This window comes from Rhinopithecus bieti, unplaced genomic scaffold (genome assembly GCF_001698545.2).
Source record: "Rhinopithecus bieti isolate Rb0 unplaced genomic scaffold, ASM169854v2 scaffold_15838, whole genome shotgun sequence".
NCBI lineage: Eukaryota > Metazoa > Chordata > Mammalia > Primates > Cercopithecidae > Rhinopithecus > Rhinopithecus bieti.
The window spans coordinates 1,212,739-1,237,352 of record NW_016808928.1 but is presented as its reverse complement, the minus strand read 5'-3'; the positions used below and the strand labels follow the sequence as shown (position 1 = coordinate 1,237,352).

Below are 24,614 nucleotides of genomic sequence, written 5' to 3'. Positions count from 1 at the left end.
GAAGGGAATACTGGGAGCTAGAACCACAGGCTGACCCTACAGGCTTTTAATATAATTGTGGAAAATAACAAACACCTGCCAAATGCACTTTCTTCATCATCATAATTATTACTTCTCTCTTGAATCATGACAGAATACCAAATGCTTTAAAAATGAAGCAGTGAAAAACAAGAGATGCTAAAAATTCTTGTATTAATCATGAGTTTTGAATATTTTCTCCATACACACCAGCTGAGTTTGCGAAGCCCTCCTTTTGAGACAGTATGGGGATTTGTTTGATACTTTAAATTGTCCATGTATAAATTATTGCAATATCAATTTACACATCATGAAATCAGCAAAATAACTAAGCACACTCAGGTCCTATTTTGTTGAGAATCTCTGTTGTATGATCCTTTGAAATGCAGGGAACTGTCATTATGCCATGCCCCAGATAACAGCAAGACAGATCAGGGAGAGATAGCCATCACTCACCCTTTCAAAAGAAACACACTACAGTCATAAACTGGTGTTTTCTTCCCCATTTATCTTGTCAACAATGTTTTTTCCTCTAAGTAAAGCTTTTACCCTTGAACTTTGTACATTTTTCACAGCACTATTACATATAATCCTTGTCACTGTTTTATTAACATTTCTTTTGTCTAATTCATAGGAAAATACACAATATTTTAGAAAAACAATTGGTTTAAGGGAAATTGGGCAATAAAGTGAGAGTATATTCTAAAAAACAGTCAATATTTATCTCTGAAGTTATGTAGTTCAACGTTGATCATTCATTACATGTAATTTTACCTCTTTCTATTTTTTTGTGTGTGTTTGGAAAACAGAGTCTTGCTCTGTCGCCCAGGCTGGGGTGCAGTGGCGTGATCTCTGCTCACTGCAACCTCCATCTCCAGGGTTTAAGCAATTCTCCTGCCTCAGCCCCTTCTAGTAGCTGGGATTACAGGTGTCCACCACCATGCCAGGCTAATTTTTGTATTTTTAGTAGAAATGGGGTTTTGCCATATTGGCCAGGGTGGTCTTGAACTCCTGATCTCAGGTGATCCACCTGCCTTGGCCTCCCAAAGTGCTGGGATTACAGTTGTGAGCCATTGCGCCTGGCCAGTTTTACCTCTTTCAAGTAAAAGAAAGAGTACTTACAAAACTCCCTGTATTCTTGACGAAACAATGACAAAAATACACGTAACATGGATGAGGCAGGGAGTGGCGCTGTTTCTAAGACTGCAAAGCTGCCCAGCAGACCCCAGACCCTGCACCTCCACCCTCCTACAATCAGCTTTTCTCTCCACCCAGTTTATCCTGTGATAATATCAGGGAGGAGGAATCCACGACACTATTTAGCCAGGGATCCATTGAAAATGAATTAATAAGCAAATTAAATGTGGAGTCAGGAAAAGAAGTTTGAAGGGAAGAAAACGGGAAGGAGATCCAAAAAAAAAGAAAGCGTGCACATGACAGCTCTCCCGTTCTCTTTCTTTGTACAGGCAAAACTGAAAGTTCGCTGTTCTGTTTCACAGTGAAGATTAAACAGGTGTGTATTGTGACCCAATAACCAAAGACACTGTGGCAAAAGGAAGCATCTGATGAATTCATCCACAAAGAGCGCACTTACGGACACAGACAGGCGTCTGTCCAGACCACTTGTGGTCTTGCAGGCATATCCTCACGGAAGTTCCCACGAGCCGGAAACCAGGATTGCACTGGTAAACCACAGTGTCTCTGTAACTGAAACCATCTCCACTAATGTGACCATTCACAATTGGGTCTGGGGAACCGCAGTGGCCAGCTAAAAGCATAAAACCAATATTAAAATTTAGAGTGTTTGTCATTTATAAAAGTAGTACCTTCATAACTCACTTTTATTATCAAGTCAATAACAGTATTAAAGGCACAACTTATTGAAATCTTTCTCTTCACATATATATGTATACTTCTAAATAGTTTTCTTTTATCATTTTTTTCAGAAATTGTAGATAAAATAATATTTCTAATATGAAATGGTTTGTATTTTCCTAGTTGTGATTTTCCCATCTATTCATTTCATTTATTTTGCTTACCTGTATTCTGTTATTTACCTTGTTATACTATTTTCAAATCAAAGCAAAAAGTAAAGAAGGAATTCTTGGAATTAGTATGAACAGGGCTTCTTAACCTATTGATTATGGGTAGTTAGGAGACTGGTGAGGAGGGCTTCTAATCTGACACACTAGAAAATCAAATTACCTGTGAAATTCCAAGTGGAAAGACAGGGATCAGAGAATAACTTCAACGTGAATTATGAAAATCTGAGTTACGAGTGAACCGATGTCTGGGTAAAAATGGCCCGGAATCAGTTGAAAAGAGAAGTCTAGAGTTCGAGGGACAGATGTGCTGAAGTTAGCGTGGGCATGGGAAAACAGGAGCATGCACAGCTGACGGTTCAGACTAACAGGTGGCAGGGCTTACCCAGAAGCACAGTGAAAGAACAGGAAGAAGGGCAGGATTGGGGCAGGCGTCTTTACTTAAGGGGAGACAGAATGTCTGTGTAGACAGTAAAACAATTGACAAACATGGCATTGAAAGAGCTTTACTAACAGAGCTTCCACATGGAGAAGGATCCTCTGACATTATTCCACTCCCTCCCACCTTTTTTATTTTTATTTATTTTTATTTTTTAGACAGGTTCTTGCTTTGTCACCCAGGCTGGAATGCAGTGGTATCATCACAGCTCACTGCAGCCTCAAACTCTTGGGTTCAAGTCATCCTTTGGCTTGAGCCTCCTGAGGAGCTGGGACTACAGGTACGCACCACCATACCCGAGTAGTTTATTATTATTATCAGCAGTAGTAGTAGTAGTAGTAGTAGTAGTAGTAGTAGTAGTAGAGACAGCCCCTGAGCTTAAGCAATCCTCCTGCCTCAGCCTCCCAAAGTGCTGGCATGACAGGTGTGAGCCACCACAACTAACCATTTTATTACCTTCTTTTCCGTCTCCTTCTGCCTCTTTACTGCTCTCACTTTTCTTTCTTTCCTCCAACTTCTCCTTTTCTCTCTCTCCCTTCCTCACATATATGGAAAGGGTATTCTTATTAAATCAACAAAATATAAAGGCTTAAGGGTAACTTACATGAATGGGACCTGTGTTACACCTGGGGTTTGGATTCACAAGAAGAGAAAACATTTGCTGTGAGTTCCTAAATAATCATCTTTGTCACTGTCCTATAGTTGCATCAACATTTATTTTGCTTAATTCACAGGAAAATAAAGAATAAATCAGACAAACAATTGGTTTAAGAGGAATTTTGCAATAAAGTGAGAGTACACCCATTCTAAAAGTAATAGTCAATATTTATCTTTGAAGTTATAGAAAGGAACTTATCATAGGGAAACAGCTACAGAAGCCTGGGGTCCATGCAGAATAGCAAGGCGGAAATTTTCCCTGCCCACTTATTTCCCCAACAGGGAACACAGCCAATGATGCTCCACACAAGTTCCTGCATACCCAGATTTGAGAAATTGCAAAATTGTTGTCATACTCCTTTGGGATTAAGTATACCCTTCTAGGGAAAGTTAAAATCATAATCTATATTTCTGCTTAAGATAAAGTTTAGAAACATTGTGTTCTCCTATTTTGGAGAACAAATTTATTATTAGAAAGGTAACATTGCAGAGGAAAGAGAGAAAGGAGAATCTGATCTTTGCCTCAACTCGTAGAAGAGGTTAGATCACAAAAAGCCAGGCTAGATTTGGCTAATTTTACTGCATTGGCAGGTATTCCAGTCAATCGGATCAATAAGTCAGTTCTGGGGATCTGTCCCAATCATTCCCACACATGAGACTTGATACAAGCAGAGAAGGTGGATGAGGGCGAATATTGTCCATATTTTGAAGACAGACCCCCTGAGGCCGCAAGTGTTACCAAAGGCACAGAGGACACTGGCTCTGAAGGTTCCCCCTTTCCAGACACTGTCCTTTGCACAACATGCTCTGTCGTGCATGGGGGAGACGGAGCCATCATTCCAATCCTAGAGACAGGGAGACGAGGACTGGTGAGAGCCAGAGGAGCCCATAAGCCCAGCACAAGAGATCCCAGCCATTTCTGAGGTGAGGCATAGAATAGCCAGTTTTTAGAAACACACAATAAAATGACACCAACAATTCCTTTTTGGGATTACTTCTGAAGCCTGGAACTACTCCAAGAGGAGGGGACTTGAGACCAAAGGGAACAGCGATGTGAAGAGGGGTGCGTTTTAATAGATTCTCTCTCATTTTAGATAATCTGTTCAGGCCTCATTCTTGACTTAGACAAACATGACTCCTTTGAAACCTTACTATTTTTCTAAACTGAGTTTTTCATAAGTGCACATACTTTGAAGTTGCAGTCTTCTTTGGGAACCTGGCAAACAAGTACTTGTAATGGTCAAGGAAGCACCTGTGTACTCTAGAAATCAGGCAGGAAGCCTGACAGCCATGATTGTAAATAGAGATTCCCAACAGCAACTCCTCTCTGACACATGGTCATTTCAGTTCTCTGAGGAATTGGCACCAAATGCCTAAAGAAAACAGAGGATGTCCTTCAAAAACATTTCATTTTACCTCCTTGCTTGATGAAAAAAAAGTTATGTATCAGCAGGATTGCTGAGTATCTAAGCTTGCTAATATGGAACAATTATTTCTTCAATGTGGCTTCCCATTTTGAAACAAGTAGATAGCAATCTGGTTTTCACTTCTTTTCACTGTCCAGCCATCAGTTAATTCTGTTTTAAAACATTCAAAATCTTAGACCAATTGTAGGTTATTACAACTAGAGGATAACCACACAATATTACTCACAGAATACTATTTAACCCAAATTTCAATGATATTATGTCAATATGTTGAGGAAGGGAAAATTGCATTAGGAGGAATTTGAACTTAATGAATTTTGGGCTCTATTTTTTTTTTTTTTTTTTTTTTTTTTTGAGACGGAGTCTCGCTGTGTCGCCCAGGCTGGAGTGCAGTGGCACGATCTCGGCTCACTGCAAGCTCCGCCTCCCGGGTTCCCGCCATTCTCCTGCCTCAGCCTCCAGAGTAGCTGGGACTACAGGCACCCGCCACCGCGCCCGGCTAGTTTTTTGTATTTTAGTAGAGACGGGGTTTCACCGTGTTAGCCAGGAGGGTCTCGATCTCCTGACCTCGTGATCCACCCGCCTCGGCCTCCCAAAGTGCTGGGATTACAGGCTTGAGCCACCACGCCTGGCCTTGGGCTCTATTTTAAATTTAAGATTCTATTCTTCTACGATAGTATTATTCTAGATGTTTTGTATGTGAGTTACTTTTTCTTTTAATATCTTTAATGTAGTCTTGGTTTTGAGTCATCTACACAAAACCTAGAAAGCCTCTCTCTCTTTCATCAGAATGAAATGTAATATGTTCATGCTTCTCTGCAGTGTCTCTAACATATTAGTCACTCACTGAGTATTTGTTTAAATGAATAGAAATAGAATAACCTCACTACTGGGCAGTCTTGCTCTGTTGCTCAGATTGGAGTGCAATGGCACGATCTTGGCTCACTGCAAGCTCCACCTCCTGGGTTCACGCCATTTTCCTGCCTCAGCCTCCCAAGTAGCTGGGACTGCAGGCGCTCACCACCACACCCAGCAGCTAACTTTTGTGTTTTTAGTAGAGACGGGGTTTCACCGTGTTAGCCAGGATGGTCTCAATCTCCTGACCTCGTGATCCACCCGCCTTGGCCTCCCAAAGTGCTGGGATTACAGGCGTGAGCCACTGTGCCCGGCCAAATTCATATGATTTTTAATCCAATGTATATAGATAGATAATGTAAATATATCCTCATGGAATTGCTGCATTTTCTTTTGGCTCAAGCATGAATTAACAATTCAATTACTACCACACTTTACGAATTTTACATTTTAATTCTTCATTTTCTCCATGCTGAAGACAGGTATGACTGTGGATGGGGTAATTCACCAACTGCTTAAAATTGTTGAGAGAACCAGTGACAGAACCAAGAATGCAATGGTCTGCTCCGGTGACTCCGTTTTACGCACTATACTACAAAACATGTCATCGGAATAAGAATACCGTGGCCAGGCGCAGTGGCTCACACCTGTAATCCCTGAGGTAGGTGAATCACCTGAGGTCAGGAGTTCAAGACCAGCCTGGCCAACATAGTGAAAGTCCGTCTCTCCTAAAAATACAAAAATTAGCCAATCGAGGTGGCACATGCCTGTAGTCCCAGCTGCTTGGGAGGCTGAGGCAGAGGAATTGCTTGAACCTGGGAGGCAGAAGTTGCAGTGAGCTGAGATTGTACCTCTGCACTCCAGCCTGGATGACAGAGCAAGACTCTGTCTCAAAAAATAATAAAAACAATAATAATAATACCACCATGAAACCTCAGAGCCACTGAGGTGTTATATGTATGGACTCTGCAGTACACTGGGTGGGTCCCAGGAATCTCGACGTCTTTCCTGCGTTACAAAGAGTTTCCGTACCCTAAGCTTTGAAAATCACTAGTTTTTCAGTCTCTTCTGTGTCTGACAAAAGCTTTGTTACTGTTTGTAATTATAAACTGCTATTATAAAAGCAGTTTTATAATTATAAAACTGCTATTATAAAAAAAGGTGAGTTTTTTTTAACAATCTTTCTCTAAAATTGGATTTGAAAGAAATAAAGTCTACCAAACGTTTGAACAAAGCACAGAGACTGGTAGCAAGATGGATGGAATATTGAGTCCATTTTCATAGCAAGGAAACAGAGTATGTCGCAAGCAAAATGTCAGGAAGAAGGCTTGAGGAGGAGGAAAGGCCTAGTTTCTTGATTGGTCAAGATTTGCCTGCAAACTACATTCGTGCCACAGCACTCAGAAGGGCAGAAAGTGGCTGAATTCCCTCTGTGAGGTCAGTTTAGTCTGAAGTTCGTTAGGGACAGACACAGGGGAAACCACTCACTCCATTAACACCCACACAGTGTGGCCCACACTTAGACCAGGGGAGGCCGCACACCTGCTGTTTATAGAGTTTAACACAGGAGAGCAGGGGCCTCCGCAAGGACAGCCTCTCAAAGCCTTTGCTTCTAGAGTTCCATCTCAATTCCACTGCACAGGTCTTTTAGTGTAAGTTACAAAAAACCTTGCTGAGAGAACAAAAGCTTGTTTTGTCTGTTTCCAGTAGAGTGAACATTCAGAAACTGGTTCCTTCAGAGCTCCAGCGTGCCCCCCGGGTGACCTGTTTTCTGGAATGAGGTTTTACCAAGCTATGTTTTAAAGGAGGAATCTTATTGGTGGACAGGATTTGGCTTTGTTAGCTATGCTATTCGCACTGTTTTTGCAGCACTTGCTTTTGATACTGAAAGGAGTCATGCGGTTTGCAACCTCAAACCACCACACTGACTGTTAGTGGTGACTTTCTGAGTGACGGACACAAGGTGGACCCTCGAGGAGACCTGAGGTACTTGTTAGCAGATTTACCTTAACATCATAACACACGCAGAGTGAGCACCTCAAATGCAAGTACAGCAGGTGAGAGTCTCCGACAAGTACCTAGACCAGTGTGATTTTAGAAATGGGTTCCCTGATTTGGAAATGTAATAAAGTTCCACTGTTTCACTTCTCCTGCAGAAACCCCATATACCAGTGGGAATGTGGCCACAATGTCTCCCATGACAGAGGACAGACCTGGAGCCCTGCATTCTTTGGGGAGGAATCAGCTCCTTCCATTGGAACTGCAGGATCTCTCCCCTCTCACTAGGTCTCCCACACACGCACTTTTCCCCCCAGAGGATCCTACTTGAAGGTCACCTCTTCAATGTGCAGGTTTGTAGCAGTACAAATACTAAATATTGGTCTGGGGATTAGAATGGAATCCATTTTCAGAAAATCTATAAGCCAAATATTCAACCTCAGTATTTGCTTTGTGATTATCGGTACTTATTGGTGAAAATAAAATACATACAAATATCCCGTGCCTGTAGGGCAATACAATATGCTTTAGTCTATCTATTCTGTGCAATAACACGGTCTTCGGGCTAAAGTCAGAGTTATTTGGGCAGTAGATTCCAAAGCCAATTTGCAAACTTTTCTTGAGTATTAACAAATGGTCACAAAATGTCAGGTGGATCAGATTCACTTATAAGCAGGAAAAACTATTATTAGCAGTACACATCAACAGACATATTTAAGTCTCTAGATCTGCATATGCTAAAGAAACACATTTGGATATTGATAAATGAGGAGTTATTTTTTTCCCCTCCAAGTGCAATTTCTAGGGGCAATGCTGACCGACTTCGCCCATGCATAGATGTGCATGGTATCACAGTGTGTGGAATTCGTCCAACATGGAGGTATTGGCCTTGCAGAGCCTACAGTACTCTGTACTGTTCGTGATAGCATCAAACACAGGCCCGAGTCCTCTGCCACAAATCCATTTGATCAAATCTCTGCTTCACGCATCTTAGTGAATGACAGCTTTTTTAAACCTATTTGGTTTGAAGAAAACCTCAAACCAGGGCCATGATTTGGACTGTCTACCGGGCTTTCAGTAATCTTCCATCTGTTCCTTGTCTCAATGTAGTTCCTGAATATACCACATTTCCACCTTCTTCCCTGGGCCTATCCTGCCTCATCGTCCTAAAGCTTCCTCCGCAGTTTTGCCTGCCGGCGTCACATGTTTCTGTCCCTCAAACCTCAGTCCAAATCCACCGCAGGTGCACATCTTCCACAAACCCCAAAAGAAGAGCTGCCCATTCATACAAGACGCAAAGATCTCCCTTACTTCAGGTTTGTCCTACAATACGAGAGCCTACCTTTGGTGCTGCCTGTTTAAAACACCCAGCCTCCTAGTTTTCTACTGTTTTGTCTGGGATTTAGCAGAAGGCATTCTAATTTTTCCTACCTATGCGTTTCCCCTATTGGAGTGTGAGTTCTGAGTGCAGCACCATGCTCTGTGCGTTGGGACTTAGCTCAAAGCCTGCTCTAGAGTGGGTGTCAGAGTTATCAGATCTTTTCCACCAGCTTGTGGCCCTATCGGTCCAGGCTCTTGTGACCACGTGGCCGTCGAGAGTTCGACCCGACCCCAGCACCTGCTTGTTTCAGGCAAGTCTGACTTCCTTGGGCCTTATTCCACACCTATGCTGTTGACACCACGTTCGCAGCTCTTGCTTTCTGGAATGGCTTTACCCCATGCCTGCTTGCTGGAATTCCACCAAAATCAGGGTGGTTCCCCCCACATCTACTCTTGTATCAGCCTCTAGGTTGCTCCCACTCTCACCTGGATTTCTCAAGTACTTTGCCTATATCTCCCTTTTGCCATTATTTTATTCCCAACTTTTTCTTTCTTTTTTTTTTTTGTGAGATGAAATTTTGCTCTGTCACTCAGGCTGGAGTGCAATGGCATGATCTCGGCCCACTGCAACCTCCACCTCCCGGGTTCATGCGATTCTCCTCCCTCAGCCTCCCAAGTAGCTGGGATTACAGGTGCCCACCACTACGTCCAGCTAATTTTTTGTATTTTTAGTAGAGGTGGGGTTTTGCTATGTTGGCCAGGCTGGTCTCGAACTCCTGACCTCGTGATCCACCCGCCTTGGCCTCCTAAAGTGCTGGGATTACAGGCGTGAGCCACAGTGCCCTGCCTATTCTCAACTTTCTATTAATGCTACTTGGTATTTACCTTCTTTATTCCTTAGAGTATAGATTTCATAAAAGAAGAACCATATCTTACTAACCTCTGAATGCTGCACAATAGTTCTTGAGGAACAAGAAAAACAGCATTAAATACTATTCAGAAATATGACAGAAAAACCCACAGCCGAGAATTTTGCTCTTTATTCCCCAGCCACTGACAATGCATTTGGAAAATCTGAGGACTGGTATAGGGAGTTTTCCTGACTAACATACAGAACATATTTTACACTTAAGATGCTATAGCAAAGATGCAGGGGGTGGGGGGCAGGGGAGGTGGTGCTAATCTTTATGCTCTAATATTACCTTTCTGCTGTGATATAAGCATTATCATAATCAGTTGTTTTACTAAATATTTTATGTGGATCTTTCCAAAATACAAGGCAATTGAAGAATATATTTAAATTTGATTATCTAAGAACTATGAACAACTACAGTCTAAAAACAGTATTTTGAATCATGTCATCTAGCTATTTTAGCCATATAAATAACCATGATATTGTATTTACAAAGCGATTCACCTCCTCATGGTTATAATCATGCAATAAATGCAAACTTATTTCCAACAATAGCAAAAAAATCTAATAAAAAATGATAATGTCCTTTATGTGGGAAATAGCTCAATCTATCACTTATATCTTGAACACTAGAGACTGAAGAGGTAACACAGTGCAGAGAGGATGGATTCTTACGTGCTGAAACGTCTAAATGATGTAAATGTTTTTAAAATATGAATGTGGGATTCTGTGGCAGGAAATCTAGACCACAAACTATAACCTGTTTCTAGTTTGTGTGTTCTCTGTTGGTTTAAGCAAACTACCACAGGGAAGATAAACAGGAGAAAATAATTAAAGGATCAAGTAGACTATAAACTTCCCGGGTGGATTAGCAGGTGCCTGAGAGAGTGAATACCAGGTCCACATTCTCAGTGCATAATTCTGTGGCCTGGGGAGAGGTGTAGCATTACAAAGCACAGTTGGTAAATTAGAGCAGATCCTTGACAATTTACAGAACTCTGGGAGATCCGAGTAATAATGCAGGAGTGATCATGTTGATGAAGGGTGGGCTAAATTTTATAACAGTGTATTCTGATGCACCTGTGCATTACTTTGCTCAAAATCTATTTATAATGATATTTACATGCACACTCCATATTCTCTCAAGGGTTCTTCTTAGAATCTAGACTAGGGACCTAAAACACAGCATGGATTGAGTTCTTGAATATTAGACATAGAAAATCATCTTTCCTTTCCTTAACTACAGCTCTCCTAGAGTTGACATTCTCAAGACTCAGTCTGTCAAAGCTCATCCATTCCCGTGCTTAGCCACTCCAGCTGCAATACTCAAAAAGGATTCCAGCATATTCTCCCATGTTGGAAGTCACTGGAAACAACTAGTATACCAGAATTATGAGTCACGTTGCACATGAAACTGAAGCACAATCTCAGGAAACAGTATTCTTTCTAGTAGCCCCCAAAATAAGCTACAAAATATCTCAGCCACAATTTGGAAAAAAAAAAATGTTTTTGTCAAAAAATTTTGCACAAGGATGGAAAAGATACTGGATCTAGGCTATACAGCCCAAGGGAATTTAATCTAAAGAACCAAAGTGGACGCTGCCTTTTGCATAAAGTCTTTGTTGCCTTGTTGGGAAGATCCATTTGTTTAAAAATACACAAATGAAGGGGGATGTGGGGATTTTTTTACACTGATTCCAAAAGCTCTCTTTCTCTGTACATAGTGCCTGCTTGATATGGTTTGACTGTGTCCCCACCCAAATCTCACCTGAAATTGTAATAATCCCCAGTTGTCAAGGGTGGGGCCAGGAGGAGATGATTGAATCATGGGGCGGGTGTTTCTTTTCTCGTGGTAGTGACTAAGTCTCGTGAGATCTGGTGGTTTCATAAAGGGAGTTCCCCTGCACAAGCTCTCTTGCCTGCCACCATGTAAGATCTGTCTTTGCTTCTCCTTTACCTTCCACCATGACTGTGAAGCCTCCCCAGCCAGGTGGAACTCTGAGTTCATTAAACCCCTTTCCTTTATACATTACCCAGTCTCAGGTATGTCTTTCTTAGCAGCGTGAGAACAGACAAATACACTGCTATTACAAACCCATGTGCAATTGAAGTATGCACATGTGATGTCTGCTTCAACCTAGGCCTTGCCTTGGCAGGTATACACAATTAACTTTATGTTTATTTCTTTTTTCCCACCCACATATTCCTGATTAAAATGTATTGATCTCAGCACGGTCTTCATGCTGACTCTACTCCTCAGTCAGGGCTGGCACTGATAGGGAAAACAACTTCCCACAACTAGTTTCTTCCATCTTTCACCTGATAACATTTTAAATATGTGAAAATAGTTATGAAGGACCTTACTTTTCTCTCTGTCAAAGTAATATCAAAAATTTTCCAGCCTGGCGTGTTGCCTCACGCCTGTAATCCCAGCACTTTGGGAGGCCGAGGGGGGTGGATCACCCCAGGTCAGGAGTTCCAGACCAGCCTGGCCAACATGGTAAAATCCCGTCTCTACTAAAAATGCAAAGAATTAGCTGAGTGTGGTAGCAGGTGCCTGTAATCCCAGCTACTTGGGAGGGTGAGGCAGGAGAATTGCCTGAACCCAGGAGGGGGAGGTTGCAGTGAGCTAAGATCACACCACTGCACTCCAGCCTGGGCAACTGAGTGAGACTCATCTCAGGAAAAAAAAAAAAATCCAAACAGTCCTCAAAGATCATAGGTACCAGATCCATCACCACAGATACAGAGCAATTCCTCAAGAGCCCACTTAAACTATTAAAAAACTGAATTCATGATTCTGGATATGGGATTTCTGGGTGAACAGAGGATGGGAGGAATCTTATTAATAAGATTCAGCCTGAGCATCGCGTGGGAGCACTCATGGCATATGAGCCTGCTCTTACCCAAACTGCCAAGTTCCCTGCCTGTATACTATGAACTCAGAACTTCCTGTCATCATATACGTTGAAATTATTTTTACTCCGAGAAAAATTTTACATTAATTTTGATTATATTCTTTTGTTTGGCCTATCACGAGAATTTGAGATCCTGAATCCATCATCCAATATTATTTTCACTCTTTCAACTAGAATCATTATTATGCCCTAACTGAAGATAGGAATAAAAATTTTTGATTCAGAAACACCATTTCTGAATAGTGCTTACAAATACCCATCTCATAACAATATTAAACAGAAACAAAATGGATCCAAACTCACATGGTGTCTTGTGAAACTTTATTATTTCTTTGTGAAAATACATTTCCTAAGTTACTTGATGAATAGGCTGGGATATCTGCTCTGTATATCATCAAGTCAATTCATGGTTTTGGACAGCTAGCTTCTTTCTCTGTTGTGTGAACAACCACACTAGATATGAGTTTCCCTCTAGGGTTCTTCCTTTCCATAACGTCTCACCAAGAACACTGCCAGTAACTCAGCAGTGTGATTTTTAGTCCCCTCAGCTGGTTCAGATGAAATTCTCCTGGGCAGGAGACACAACTTCCTTGAGAACTCTGAAGTTCTCTTTTATAAGCTTCTTATCTTTGGAGGGTGCCAGTTTCTAATTTTAAAAATGTCCGCCTATAATCCCAGCACTTTGGGAGTCTAAGGCGGGAGGACTGCTTGAGCCCAGGAGTTCGAGACCAGCCTGGGCAATTTAGGAAGACCCAGCATCTGAATGAAAAAACAAACAAACTGAATAATCATCCATTTTCACACCAGTTTCAAGAACGAATTTGGTTCTTGTTTTAAGCATAATTGAGGCAGCCTTCTTGGGGTTCCTAACACTTCACATCATTTCCAATTTGTGATGGATTGGTTTCTCAAGACACTCTTTAAAAACGCATTTCATTCTCTTCAATATGTCCTGGGACAGTTGTTTTGCTTGAAAATTGAATTTCTTGTAGAAAATCTGGTGTAGCTGTCTCTGTTTCTTTGGGTAATTTCCCCTTTTTTCCTGATTGGGTGATTTGTTGTTGTTGCTGTTGTTGTTGTTGTTTCTTTTTTTTTTTTGAGAGACGGAGTCTTGCTCTGTCGCCCAGGCTGGAGTGCAGTGGCATGATCTTGGCTCACTGCAAGCTCCACCTCCCAGGTTCATGCCATTCTCTTGACTCAGCCTCCCAGGTAGCTGGGACTACAGGCGCCCGCCACCATGCCCGGCTAATTTTTTGTAATTTTAGTAGAGATGGGGTTTCACTATGTTAGCCAGGATAGTCTTGATCTCCTGACCTCATGATCCGCCCGCCTCAGCCTCCCAAAGTTCTGGGATTACAGGCATGAGCCATAGTGCCCGGCCTGGTTTTTTACAGTCATAGTTTTGGGGGATGTTTTGTTTTGTCAAGGGGTCATCTTTTTTAGTGTTAAAGTCATGATTATATAGATTGTTTTCAGAATTTAAAAAAATATATCCTTACCAACTGCCTCTGTAGTACCAGTCATTTCCCCACTACAACTATCTCGTTTACTCCGGCATGGGGTTTCCTCCAGATGAACCTGACAGTTACTCAAGGACTTTTAGCTTGGTGGAAACCCAGAGTGATTTTCAAAAGGGCCATAGTCATGGAAACAGGGAAAGGGTTAATTCAATAACAAGTTAAGAGATGGAAGAAAAGCAATAGCAAGACTGATATGCGAGAGCACATCAGCATCCTGGCAGTACAGGATGAAGGACACAATTAACCAGGTAGAACTAAGGCACAAAGACCCTTGCACCTGCCCCATGCATGCACCTCCAGATGGGACTAATCCAGGTTCCAGAGCTCATTTCATTTCTAGTTAACACAACACACTCTTCCTTAGGGTCTGGATTAGCATGACAGTATTCTCGGTTTTACCATGTTGGGCAAATTCTTCACTTCTCTATGCTTTCTTTCTTATCTGCAGGTCAAAGGAATAAGCACTTACTGTATGTTCTAATCAGATAAATCTCACAAATGCCATGTGCATTTTAACTCATCAATCAATATCATCATTTATAATCATTGTCTCCAAATATGGCACCTAGTTGATATTTGGATTATGGAGGTATCCAATTGCTTCTATTAAATATTTGTGTAGATTTAGGATTGCAGCCTTTGTTCCCTTCATCTATCTTAGAGTCATATAATCTACTTAAGCAGTATCATCTCTGTTCTCCTACCTTTTTACTCACTCATCCCTATTTTCCTCTGAGTCTCACATACAACTTTATGGTTTCTTGTGGACATACGTTTTTGCTGAGTTCCACATGCTGTCACCCCCCCCGCAAAAGATGTCTTTGGTAAAGGGATATGCTTCATTACCATGCTTCACACACTATGAATCTCAACCCTTCCAGTTACAGTGGTAGCCACAAAACTATATTTATTAACTTTCAAAATATTTGTGCTAAACGAATTACCCATGGTTTATCCATTAGTATTTACACATGTATGTGCCATTTCTAATCTTTTTTCTATTTTTTTCCCTTTAACCACTCTATGTCTCTTTCAATTTTATTATTCCTTATATGCTGTATCCAATATCTACAACACAAATGTTTTATACATTATAACCTGGGCATTTCTCTTTTCCTTATTTTCCTCCGAGCAAATAGACTCATTGATGAGCAAATCATCTTTCAGAAGCTTCGAAAATGTATTGCATAGCACTGAGGCATGTTTGGGGGCATCTCTAGGCAGCCAACTATTCAACATGTATCTCATCCTTTCTACTCCAAAGCCTTAACTTTCAAACAGAGGAATAACACAAGATAGATAAAGGCTTATCAGGGATCAATAAGCCCCAAGCTGACCCATCATTTAACAGTTATGTAAACCGAATGTGTCACTTAAACTCCTAAAGCAACAATGAAGGCCTTTCCTGCATCCTGAATTGGTAATGACCAAAAGGATGAGATTTGGGATGTTTGTAAGCAGTAGAGCAGCAATCAAGTGTAAGTTGCTATTCATTTTCATGTTTACAATTACTAACAGAGATGTGGTACATACTGTTAGACATAAGTGTCTTGGACCACCTAGTTCCCACCCGGTAGGACTTGATTCCTTGAGATGACCAAGCTCCAGACAGAAGAGCTAGTCCACACCAAAGCTGCCTAAAGTAGAGTGCTGTTCCATAGCCAGCCAATTTCAGAAGGATATTTGGGAATGCATGGAAACTCCCAGAAGGACTTGTGACTCTCTACATGAAGAAGCATACATAGTCCAAGGAAATGTCATTGCCTACTGAAAACTGTAATGAGGACACCCAACAACAGACACATCTACACACACTCATATATATAACTGTGTTCAATAATATATAATGCACGAAATATATTCAATAATACACTAGAGAGAGCAAGAAAGAGTGAAGAAACCACGCGGCATTCATGTAAATCCTGCAGTAATTTTAAATAAGTAGCTAATGTTTCACAGACAAGTGTGAGAACCTCTTTTTGGTGGCTGGTTTTTCTCTAGGGTCACTACCTTCCTTTCATCCTGTTTCTTCAGATTCTCCCAAATGAAAAGAAGAACAGGTTTTGCTATTTGGAGTTTACTGGGCCTGGCTTAGTTCCTGAAGTGATCCTAGCCCATGAGATTCAGAAGCTTAAAGCTTCCAGTTTCTATGAGCGATTAAAAAAAAAAAAAAAAAGAAGAAGAAGAAGAACATGGAGAAGGTTCAGAAGAACCAAAAGCAGGTAAGGTATTTTACAAATGACTAGGAGACCTACTAAGATCACTCTTTAGTAACAGTGGTTCTTTACAGCTCATATCAAGCATTTTTTCATACATTTATTCAAAGCATCTTCCAAGTGGAAACCTTTTTCAATCTATTTTTTAAAAATGTATGCAGAATATTTTTAAGTTTTTTAAAAAAAGAAGACCAAATTATTGGTAGACATGGAACATTTTAAATAATTCACTGTACTTATGTCAATTTGGATGAATATAACTTCAATTCGTTGACATAATTAAAAAATTTTAAAACATAAAATGTACAATATTTTGAAATTCATTTTTGTGTGTCCTAAAATCATCATGGCATTTGAGTGTAGGTATATTCTCAGCACTCTTGTAAGATTGCCTCTGTGGCACTTAAGACAATATATTTCATTTATTGCTCAGATTAAAAACAAATCCCTGTAGATACCCAAAGAAAAAAATTACTTTCAGAAGTGCAGCATTTCGACCCCAGGTAGGATTTCAGGCATTATAGCAAGAAGTCATATGTGTTACACAGCTGTAATCTATTTCTAAGGTTTATTTGAATTAAGTAAGTGCCAGAACATAGATGAATTTACCCAGACATCGAGTTTCGGTGCCACTCCAGAGCCCATTTGCCAAGCACTCTCTGACGTGAGATCCCACAAGTGTGTAGCCGGTGTTGCACGTAAATATAGCTGTGGCCCCATAAACTGTCAACGTTCCAATCTTGTTGCCATTTGGGGGAAAGGAAAGAGTTCCACATGAGATAACTAGAAGGAAAAAAAAAATAAAGTGAACATCAATTCAGTTATGCAGATTACTCCTGTGCAAAACAAAAACAAACAAAAAACACTATTTTTAGTCTTAATTTTCACTAAGAACATGGTTGAGAGATGTCTGCTTAGGGCTGGATAGACCAGCCACCTAAGAATCTTAATTTTCCGTCTTTATGCTCCTGAAACAAAAACCTCAAAGCTCAAAGTGGATTCCAAAACATTCTAGATTCTCCAATTACCCATTAATGTTTGTTGTTGCTGTTGAGATGGAGTCTTACTCTGTTGACCAGGTTGGAGTGCAGTGGTGCTATCCTGGCTCACTGCTACCTCTACCTCCCAGATTCAAGCGATTCTCCTGCCTCAGCCTCCTGAGTAGCTGCGATTATAGGCGCCCGCCACCATGCCCAGCTAATTTTTGTATTTTTAGTAGAGACAGTGTTTTGCCATGTTGGCCAGACTGATCTCAAACTCCTGACCTCAAGAGATCTGCCCATCCCGGCCACCCAAAGTGCTGGGATTACAGGCATGAGCCACTGTGCCTCAACCCATTAATGTTGTTTTTATTTTCATCCTGACAGGTATAGCTGAACCGTTCTTGAAAAAATATACAGTATACAAAGTGTAAATGCAGAAGTGTATCTATCAAACAAATTGTCTATCTCTCTACCTTTCTGTCCATATCAATCCCAAGAATTACATAGTAGTAATTACTAGAAGCCTCATGAGCCTATCAGGAAATAAGGAATACCAATTTTCTTTACCAAAGCCAACCAGCTGAGATAAAGTAGTGTGATATTCAAATCCAGGACTTCTGACTGCAATAGCAGTGCTCAGTTTGTTCTTTTAGTTACTTGCATAATTTGTTGGGATCATGAGCTCTGTAAGAATGCTGACTACAAAGGGCATTTGGTGCCTTTCCATAAATTAAAATGTGCATACAAACTAGGCCTTAAGTGGGCATCAATGCTGTGACTCTATGTCCTATGTTTACACCTGCTGTCCCAGCACAGTTATTGATCGTGTCCTTTTTCACCCATGAAAATACTCCAGTTTGGGAAATAAGTTAATGGTCACCCTCATTATATATTCTTACTACACCACTGAAATCTCGGCTCTTCAGATCCATAAACACTTGAGCACAGAAGATCACAGCATCTCAGGGAAGGGAGGAACTCACAAGGTTATCCAGCCCAACCTATCTTCAGAGGCTGGAATAGGTTTTAAACAGGTAAGAATGAAAGTGTTCGAAAAGCTATTCAAAGCAAGTGTTAAGAGTGCTACGTGAGCACTGATGTGTAGGTGCCTCGCTGCAGACTGCAGTGGCAAACACTGAGTCCTTCCTCATTCACAGTAAACCATAAGAAGCAGTAAAACACAGTGAGGAAGAACAGAGATTCTGGCTGCAGGCTACTGAGGGTCAGGCCTGGTTCTGCCAGACATGAGCCAAGCAGCACTGGCCAATTTTCTAAGTCTCTGGGCCCTGTTATGGGTTGATAACAGCTCCCACTGCACAGGCTTGTGCATTAGATTCAAACAGAAGCCATCCCTTGCACATAAGCAGGCTCAATCAGGGTTAACAATGAAATCATAAATCTGGACATATTCAGTCAATTGAATCAAAAGTAGAAAAACCTTTAGAGATAATTCAAGTGAGGAAAATAAAATTACGCATGTACCACTAAGACCAGCCTTTTGTTGTTGTTAATGGAAAGAGTCTTGCTCTGTCGCTCAGGCTAGGGTGCAGTGGTACAGCTGTAGCCCCAGCAGCAGCCCTGACCTCCTAGCTTCAAGAGATCCTTCTGCTCAGCCTCCCAAGTAGCTTGGGGCATGGGCACCAGCACGCTCAGCCATTTAAAAAAAAATTTTTGTAGAGGTGAGGGTCTCACTGTGTTGTCCAGGCTTGTCTGGAACTCCTGGGCTCAAGTGAACCCTCCCACCTGGGCCTTCCCAAAAGCCCCAGACCTTTTAATTAAGCTGTCTTTACTCCATGATATGATAGCACAACCCAGGCTCTATTTCAAATGTTCAGACAGACACAGCCAGACTCAGTGTTTTCTATGGGGGGGCTCTACCAGAAATTGGGACGTCCAGCTCGAGAGTGCATCACGACCAGCACATTACTGTTATTGAGACAGCCTCCATGGTTTATATAGTTTATTGGTTTTGGGGATTGCTAAACTATTACAGTGTCGTACTGCATGCATTTAGTAATATGCTAATATGTTTGCTCTACCAAATGTCAATGAATTCGAGTAGGATTTAGATTTTTACAATTTGTTATGAACTTTTCATTAAGCCTTTTCCCAAACACTGTGAACTTCTCCTTGAACTATGATATTTAAAGATCCATTTTTAGCAACTTAAGATAACTGAATCTTGTCTTGAAACTTCCATGCTTGTCAGAAAAACGTTAAATAACCATGAGGTCTGAGTCGAATTCCTCTTGGAGGTTTCTGCATACCTTCGCCTTCCATGGTAGAGCAGCAAAAAGACCTCCCTCTGCTCGTACAGCTGTTTCTATTCTTGAAGCCTCTGTTAAAAATACTCTGGTGACAAAACTATTTTAAGTGTGTCATCTAACAAGATTTACTCAATTGTAAAGAAGAAGTAATGAAGCAACATTTTAGCTTTTCAGTAGCTAAATAATAGAATTTCAGACCAAGGGTTTCCTTGTATGGTAGTAAACTCAATGCATTAATAAAGATAGCAGCAATAACTCAGAAATCTTGCCTGATTGAAAGGGGAAGCCCCTCACTACTAAAATAGGCTTTGTCATACACCAAAGGGAAAGCCTTATTTTATGTTCTTTTCCTCTCAAGTTTCTAAAAATGAATTTCTTAAGTTTGCCTTTTTTTTTCATTTCATTCAAAGTGTGTCCATGCTCACAGTCTGCAGTGTTTACTCTGAACTCTGGGAGCAAGTCTTTGCACACACAAGACACTCGGCTGACAGCATCCAGAATGCGCCTACAATCCCACAACATCCCGAATGCACCTGTAATTCCACAGCATCCAGAATGCACCTGCAATCCCATAACATCCCGAATGCACGTGTAATCCCACAACATCCCAAATGCACCTGCAATCCCACAACATCCCGAATGCACCTGTAATCCCACATCCACAGCGTGTTTTCTCACTGTCCCTGGGGATTCTGAGCCACTTGCCTCTGTTCCCACAGGAAAGTCTCTTTTTTGTCTTTCCTTCAATTCTATTATTATATTCATGTTGAAATATATCTACTTAAAAAAAGTTGTATTGTGACATGCCAGTTCTCATACCTATGAGGACAGCACTCCTATCAGAAATATGAATATTACTTATGAGTGTGATAAATAAACATAAACTCAAGAGTAGGTCTTTTCAAATACATTCTAGCTGAAAAAAAAAAAAAAGCCAAATGAACACTCAGACCTCCATGAAGAATAAACAGCTGGGAATATGTCAGCAGGCAGGGGCTCTTTTCCATGAATAAAAGGTTCAGTGGACTCTCAATGGTTGTTTGCAAATACACGAAAGCACTTTGTGTAGACCAGAGTCAGGAATTGTTTTATTAGGCCTAGAGGAATACAGTCACCATCAATCACTGGATATAAGTCACATAGGAAGCCTCGCTCAAAGTGAAATGTTCAAACATGAAATCAGCTGTCTCTGGGGCAAAGAGCTGTCATGAGAGTTATTTGATGTTAGCTGGGCATTTACTGGTGAGAATAGTATCAGGAAAATTCAACTGTAGGTAGTCCTGAGTGATATCCGATGTCCACTCCAGCAATGGATCGAAATGACAATGTCTACTCTGTGATTTCCTCGGATATAGATGAAATACATCTGCTGATAAACACAGGCTCCCATAAGTTTAATGATCAATCCAGGCCTGTCTCTAGTAACAAACAGGAGATCTTCAAAGACCAGCCCAGAGACAAAGACAGCCCAGAATTTAGGCCGTGTTCTTTGAGTATCTACAATATTACAAAATTCCAGTGTAGCTCACTAAGTCAGTATGTGTGTATAAAATTAAAATGCAAAATAAGTTTTGTGATTATGGATTTCTGTGATACATGTTTTCTTTTAAATATGTACAATATCAAACAATAAATAAACGTAATAAGAAAAGAAAAGGAGCCTTCCACTTGTATAAAGACATTGTGCTAGGAAGGTGTGTAGGCACCTCTAGATATTAAATTTTAATTTTCTATTATTGTTTCTTGAAGGACAGGACTGCAGAGCTCACTGTTTAAGGGTGAGACTATGGTCTCTGTCCATTAACTTGTGGAGACCTGGGTTTTTCTCTAGGGTCATATTAGAATACCCTGGAGTTAGAATAACACAAACCCTTCAAAAAGCAGTGAATTTCTCAGCTGATTCCACAGTTGTTATGAATGTGATTAGTAGGTGGTCAAGGCTCACCTCTTCATCTGGAGCTACCTGGACAAGCAGACAGGGAAATTCTAACATTTCCAGCTCCTAAACAAATAAGTGACTGAAAAGAAGTAAGTTCTGGGAGATCTTACAGCAGGGCTACTCTAAGATGAACCCTGGGGAGTCAAAAAAATAAATAAACAAAAAGGGAAAATGCCTGCTTCTTAGCTGCAGCAATGACTTGGGTGATGCTACCCTTGAAGATTCTGTTGGTCCTGATCCAATACAACACAGAGAGTGACACTGTGTTTCTTCTGCGAAGACGCGACCACGGTGTGGAAAATTGGCCTTACAAAAATGTGTCATATGCATTACTTTTAATTAAGAAATTAAATTATGTTTTAATTTCCTGGGGTTTACCACACACGTATTTAATAGTAAATTATACTTTTACCAGGATTCATGGTGTGGTGTGTGTGTGCTGGCAAAGTAGGAAACGTGACAGATAAATGTAATTTAAGCATAGCATGAAATTAAAATGTGTTACAGCAAAAATGAAGTAATGTGTTTATTGATTTGTTTTTCTTATAGATCTCAGAAAATAATGTTTACATTTTAACTTTTTTTTCGGGGGGGTGTGGGGCAGGGACAAAGTATTGCTCTGTCACCCAGGCTAGATTGCAGTGGTGTGACCTCAGCTCACTGCAGCCACCAACTCCCGGGTTCAAGCAATTCTCCTGCCACGGCCTCCCAAGTAGCTGGGATTACAGGTGCATGCCACCACACCGGGCTAATTTTTGTATTTTTTAGTAGAGACAGGGTTTCACCATGTTGGCCAGGCTTGTCTCAAACTCCTGACCTCAGGTAATCCACTTGCCTTGGCCTCCAAAAGTGTTGGGCATGAGTGAGCCACCACGCCCAGCCTACATTTTAAGTTTTAAAATTATGTTTTCACTTTCTTTTGGGGGAGCGAAGTTTTAAAGGTGGTGTAATTCTCACCACTATATTGCCTGTGTTTTCTCTGATATTATTAAGTGACTTTCAAGAGAGTAGATGGTTACCATATTGAGGAACTCAATATTTGTTCCAAGTAAATAAAATCAATAATATTGAATATTGCACTAAAGCTGGTTGTGAACAATACATAGATAATGACACCAGTACTCATGAAAATCCGTGCTGGAGGGAAACATGAGACAACTGCTGTTTGTACTGTTCCCTCCACTGCTTTGTGTACTGCCTGCCTGTGCCTTAGGTACACATGCCCTAAAACCATGTATTTTGTGGTGTTATTCTGAAACAGCTCTTCTAAAAATGAGATCCAAGAACTCCTGGACATCTCTGATATTATTTTAGTGGTCAACAAGCATCTCCCTTTCCAATGACTACAGTATCACTATCTCCACCAAAACAACAAATTTTGACAAAGTTAGTGCAGAAGGTGCTATGAGAATCCAGCCATCCTCTATTAAGCCACACATTAAGGAGCTCTGAAAACTTTTAAAATGATGACACTCTTCACATTAATTTTTGCTTTGTTTGAACATGAATCCTTATCGTTCATAAAAATGTGTTATGTAAGCATGTAATTGACATGTTATTTTAAATATACATGTAAAATTGTATCCATTTTAGTGTAAATAAAATCACAAATGAATATTTTTAAATAATAGTAGTTTTTAATGTATGATATAGTTATAAAAAGGTCTTTGGGGTCTAGTGGTAGGTAGAATTCAAAGGTGGTCCCTCCGTGTCCCACCCCTGAGTCAAGACATCTCCTCCAATCCTCTCCCGTTGAGTGAGGGCAGAACTCTGAGTAAGTTAGGAATCAGCTGACTTTGAGTTAATAAAAAATGAGATGCTCTGGATGGGAACAGCCTGGTGAGGGGAGCCCTTATCAGGGACTAAGTCCTTCCTGAAGTCAGAGAGATTGGACTTAGGAGAGGGCCTGGTGGGGTGGGGGACGCAGGGCCAGGAGCTTAGTATCTCCCCATGATCAGCAGCAATAACATAAGACCCTCAGCCACATGCCACAGGACATGGACTGTGACCAGGAGCCAGACTTGGGAAGCTGATCTGAACCTCACTGGACATCACTGGACCCCAATGGACCCCACTGGACCCCACTGGGCCTCACTGGACCCCACTGGACCTCACTGGACCCCACTGGGCTTCACTGGACTTCACTGGACCTCACTGGACCCCACTGGACCTCACTGGACTTCACTGGACCTCACTGGACCCCACTGGACCTCACTGGACTGCACTGGGCCTCACTGGACTTCACTGGACCTCTCTGGACTTCACTGGCCCTCACTGGGCCTCAATGGACTTCACTGGGCCTCACTGGACCTCACTGGGCCTCACTGGACTTCACTGGGCCTCACTGGACTTCACTGGGCCTCACTGGACCTCAGTGGACTTCACTGGACCCCACTGGGCCTCACTGGACCTCACTGGACCCCTCTGAACCTCACTGGACCTCACTGGACCCCAATGGGCCTCACTGGATTTCACTGGGCCTCACTGAACCTCACTGGACCTCACTGGACCCCACTGGACCTCACTGGACCCCACTGGGCCTCACTGGACCCCAATGGACCTCACTGGACCCCACTGGACCCCACTGGGCTTCACTGGACTTCACTGGACCTCACGGAACCCCACTGGGCCTCACTGGACTTCACTGGACTTCACTGGACCTCACTGGACCCCACTGGACCTCACTGGACTGCACTGGGCCTCACTGGACTTCACTGGGCCTCACTGGACCCCTCTGAACCTCACTGGACCTCACTGGACTCCAATGGGCCTCACTGGACTTCACTGGGCCTCACTGAAGCTCACTGGACCCCACTGTACCTCACTGGACCCCAATGGGCCTCACTGGACTTCACTGGGCCTCACTGAATCTCACTGGACCTCACTGGACCCCACTGGGCCTCACTGGACCCCACTGGGCCTCACTGGGCCTCACTGGACCTCATTGGACCCTACTGGGCCTCACTGGACCCCCCCTGGGCCTCACTGGACTTCACTGGGCCCCACTGGGCCTCACTGGACCTCACTGAACCCCACTGGGCCTCACTGGACTTCACTGGGCCTCACTGGACCTCACTGGACCCCACTGGGCCTCACTGGACT

The 24,614-nt window shown here is 41.8% G+C and overlaps 1 protein-coding gene across 1 annotated transcript in view; it reads right to left on the bottom strand.

Moving 5' to 3' along the window:
• CSMD1 (CUB and Sushi multiple domains 1) overlaps positions 1-24,614 on the bottom strand; it is a 1,215,136-nt gene that overhangs the window by 70,681 nt on the left and 1,119,841 nt on the right. The window contains exons 50-51 of the mRNA XM_017887857.1: positions 16,933-17,106; positions 1,613-1,786 (exon numbers count right to left, since the gene is read on the bottom strand). Of these exons, the coding sequence (XP_017743346.1) occupies positions 1,613-1,786; positions 16,933-17,106 (348 nt within the window). The remainder of the gene's footprint in view (positions 1-1,612; positions 1,787-16,932; positions 17,107-24,614) is intronic.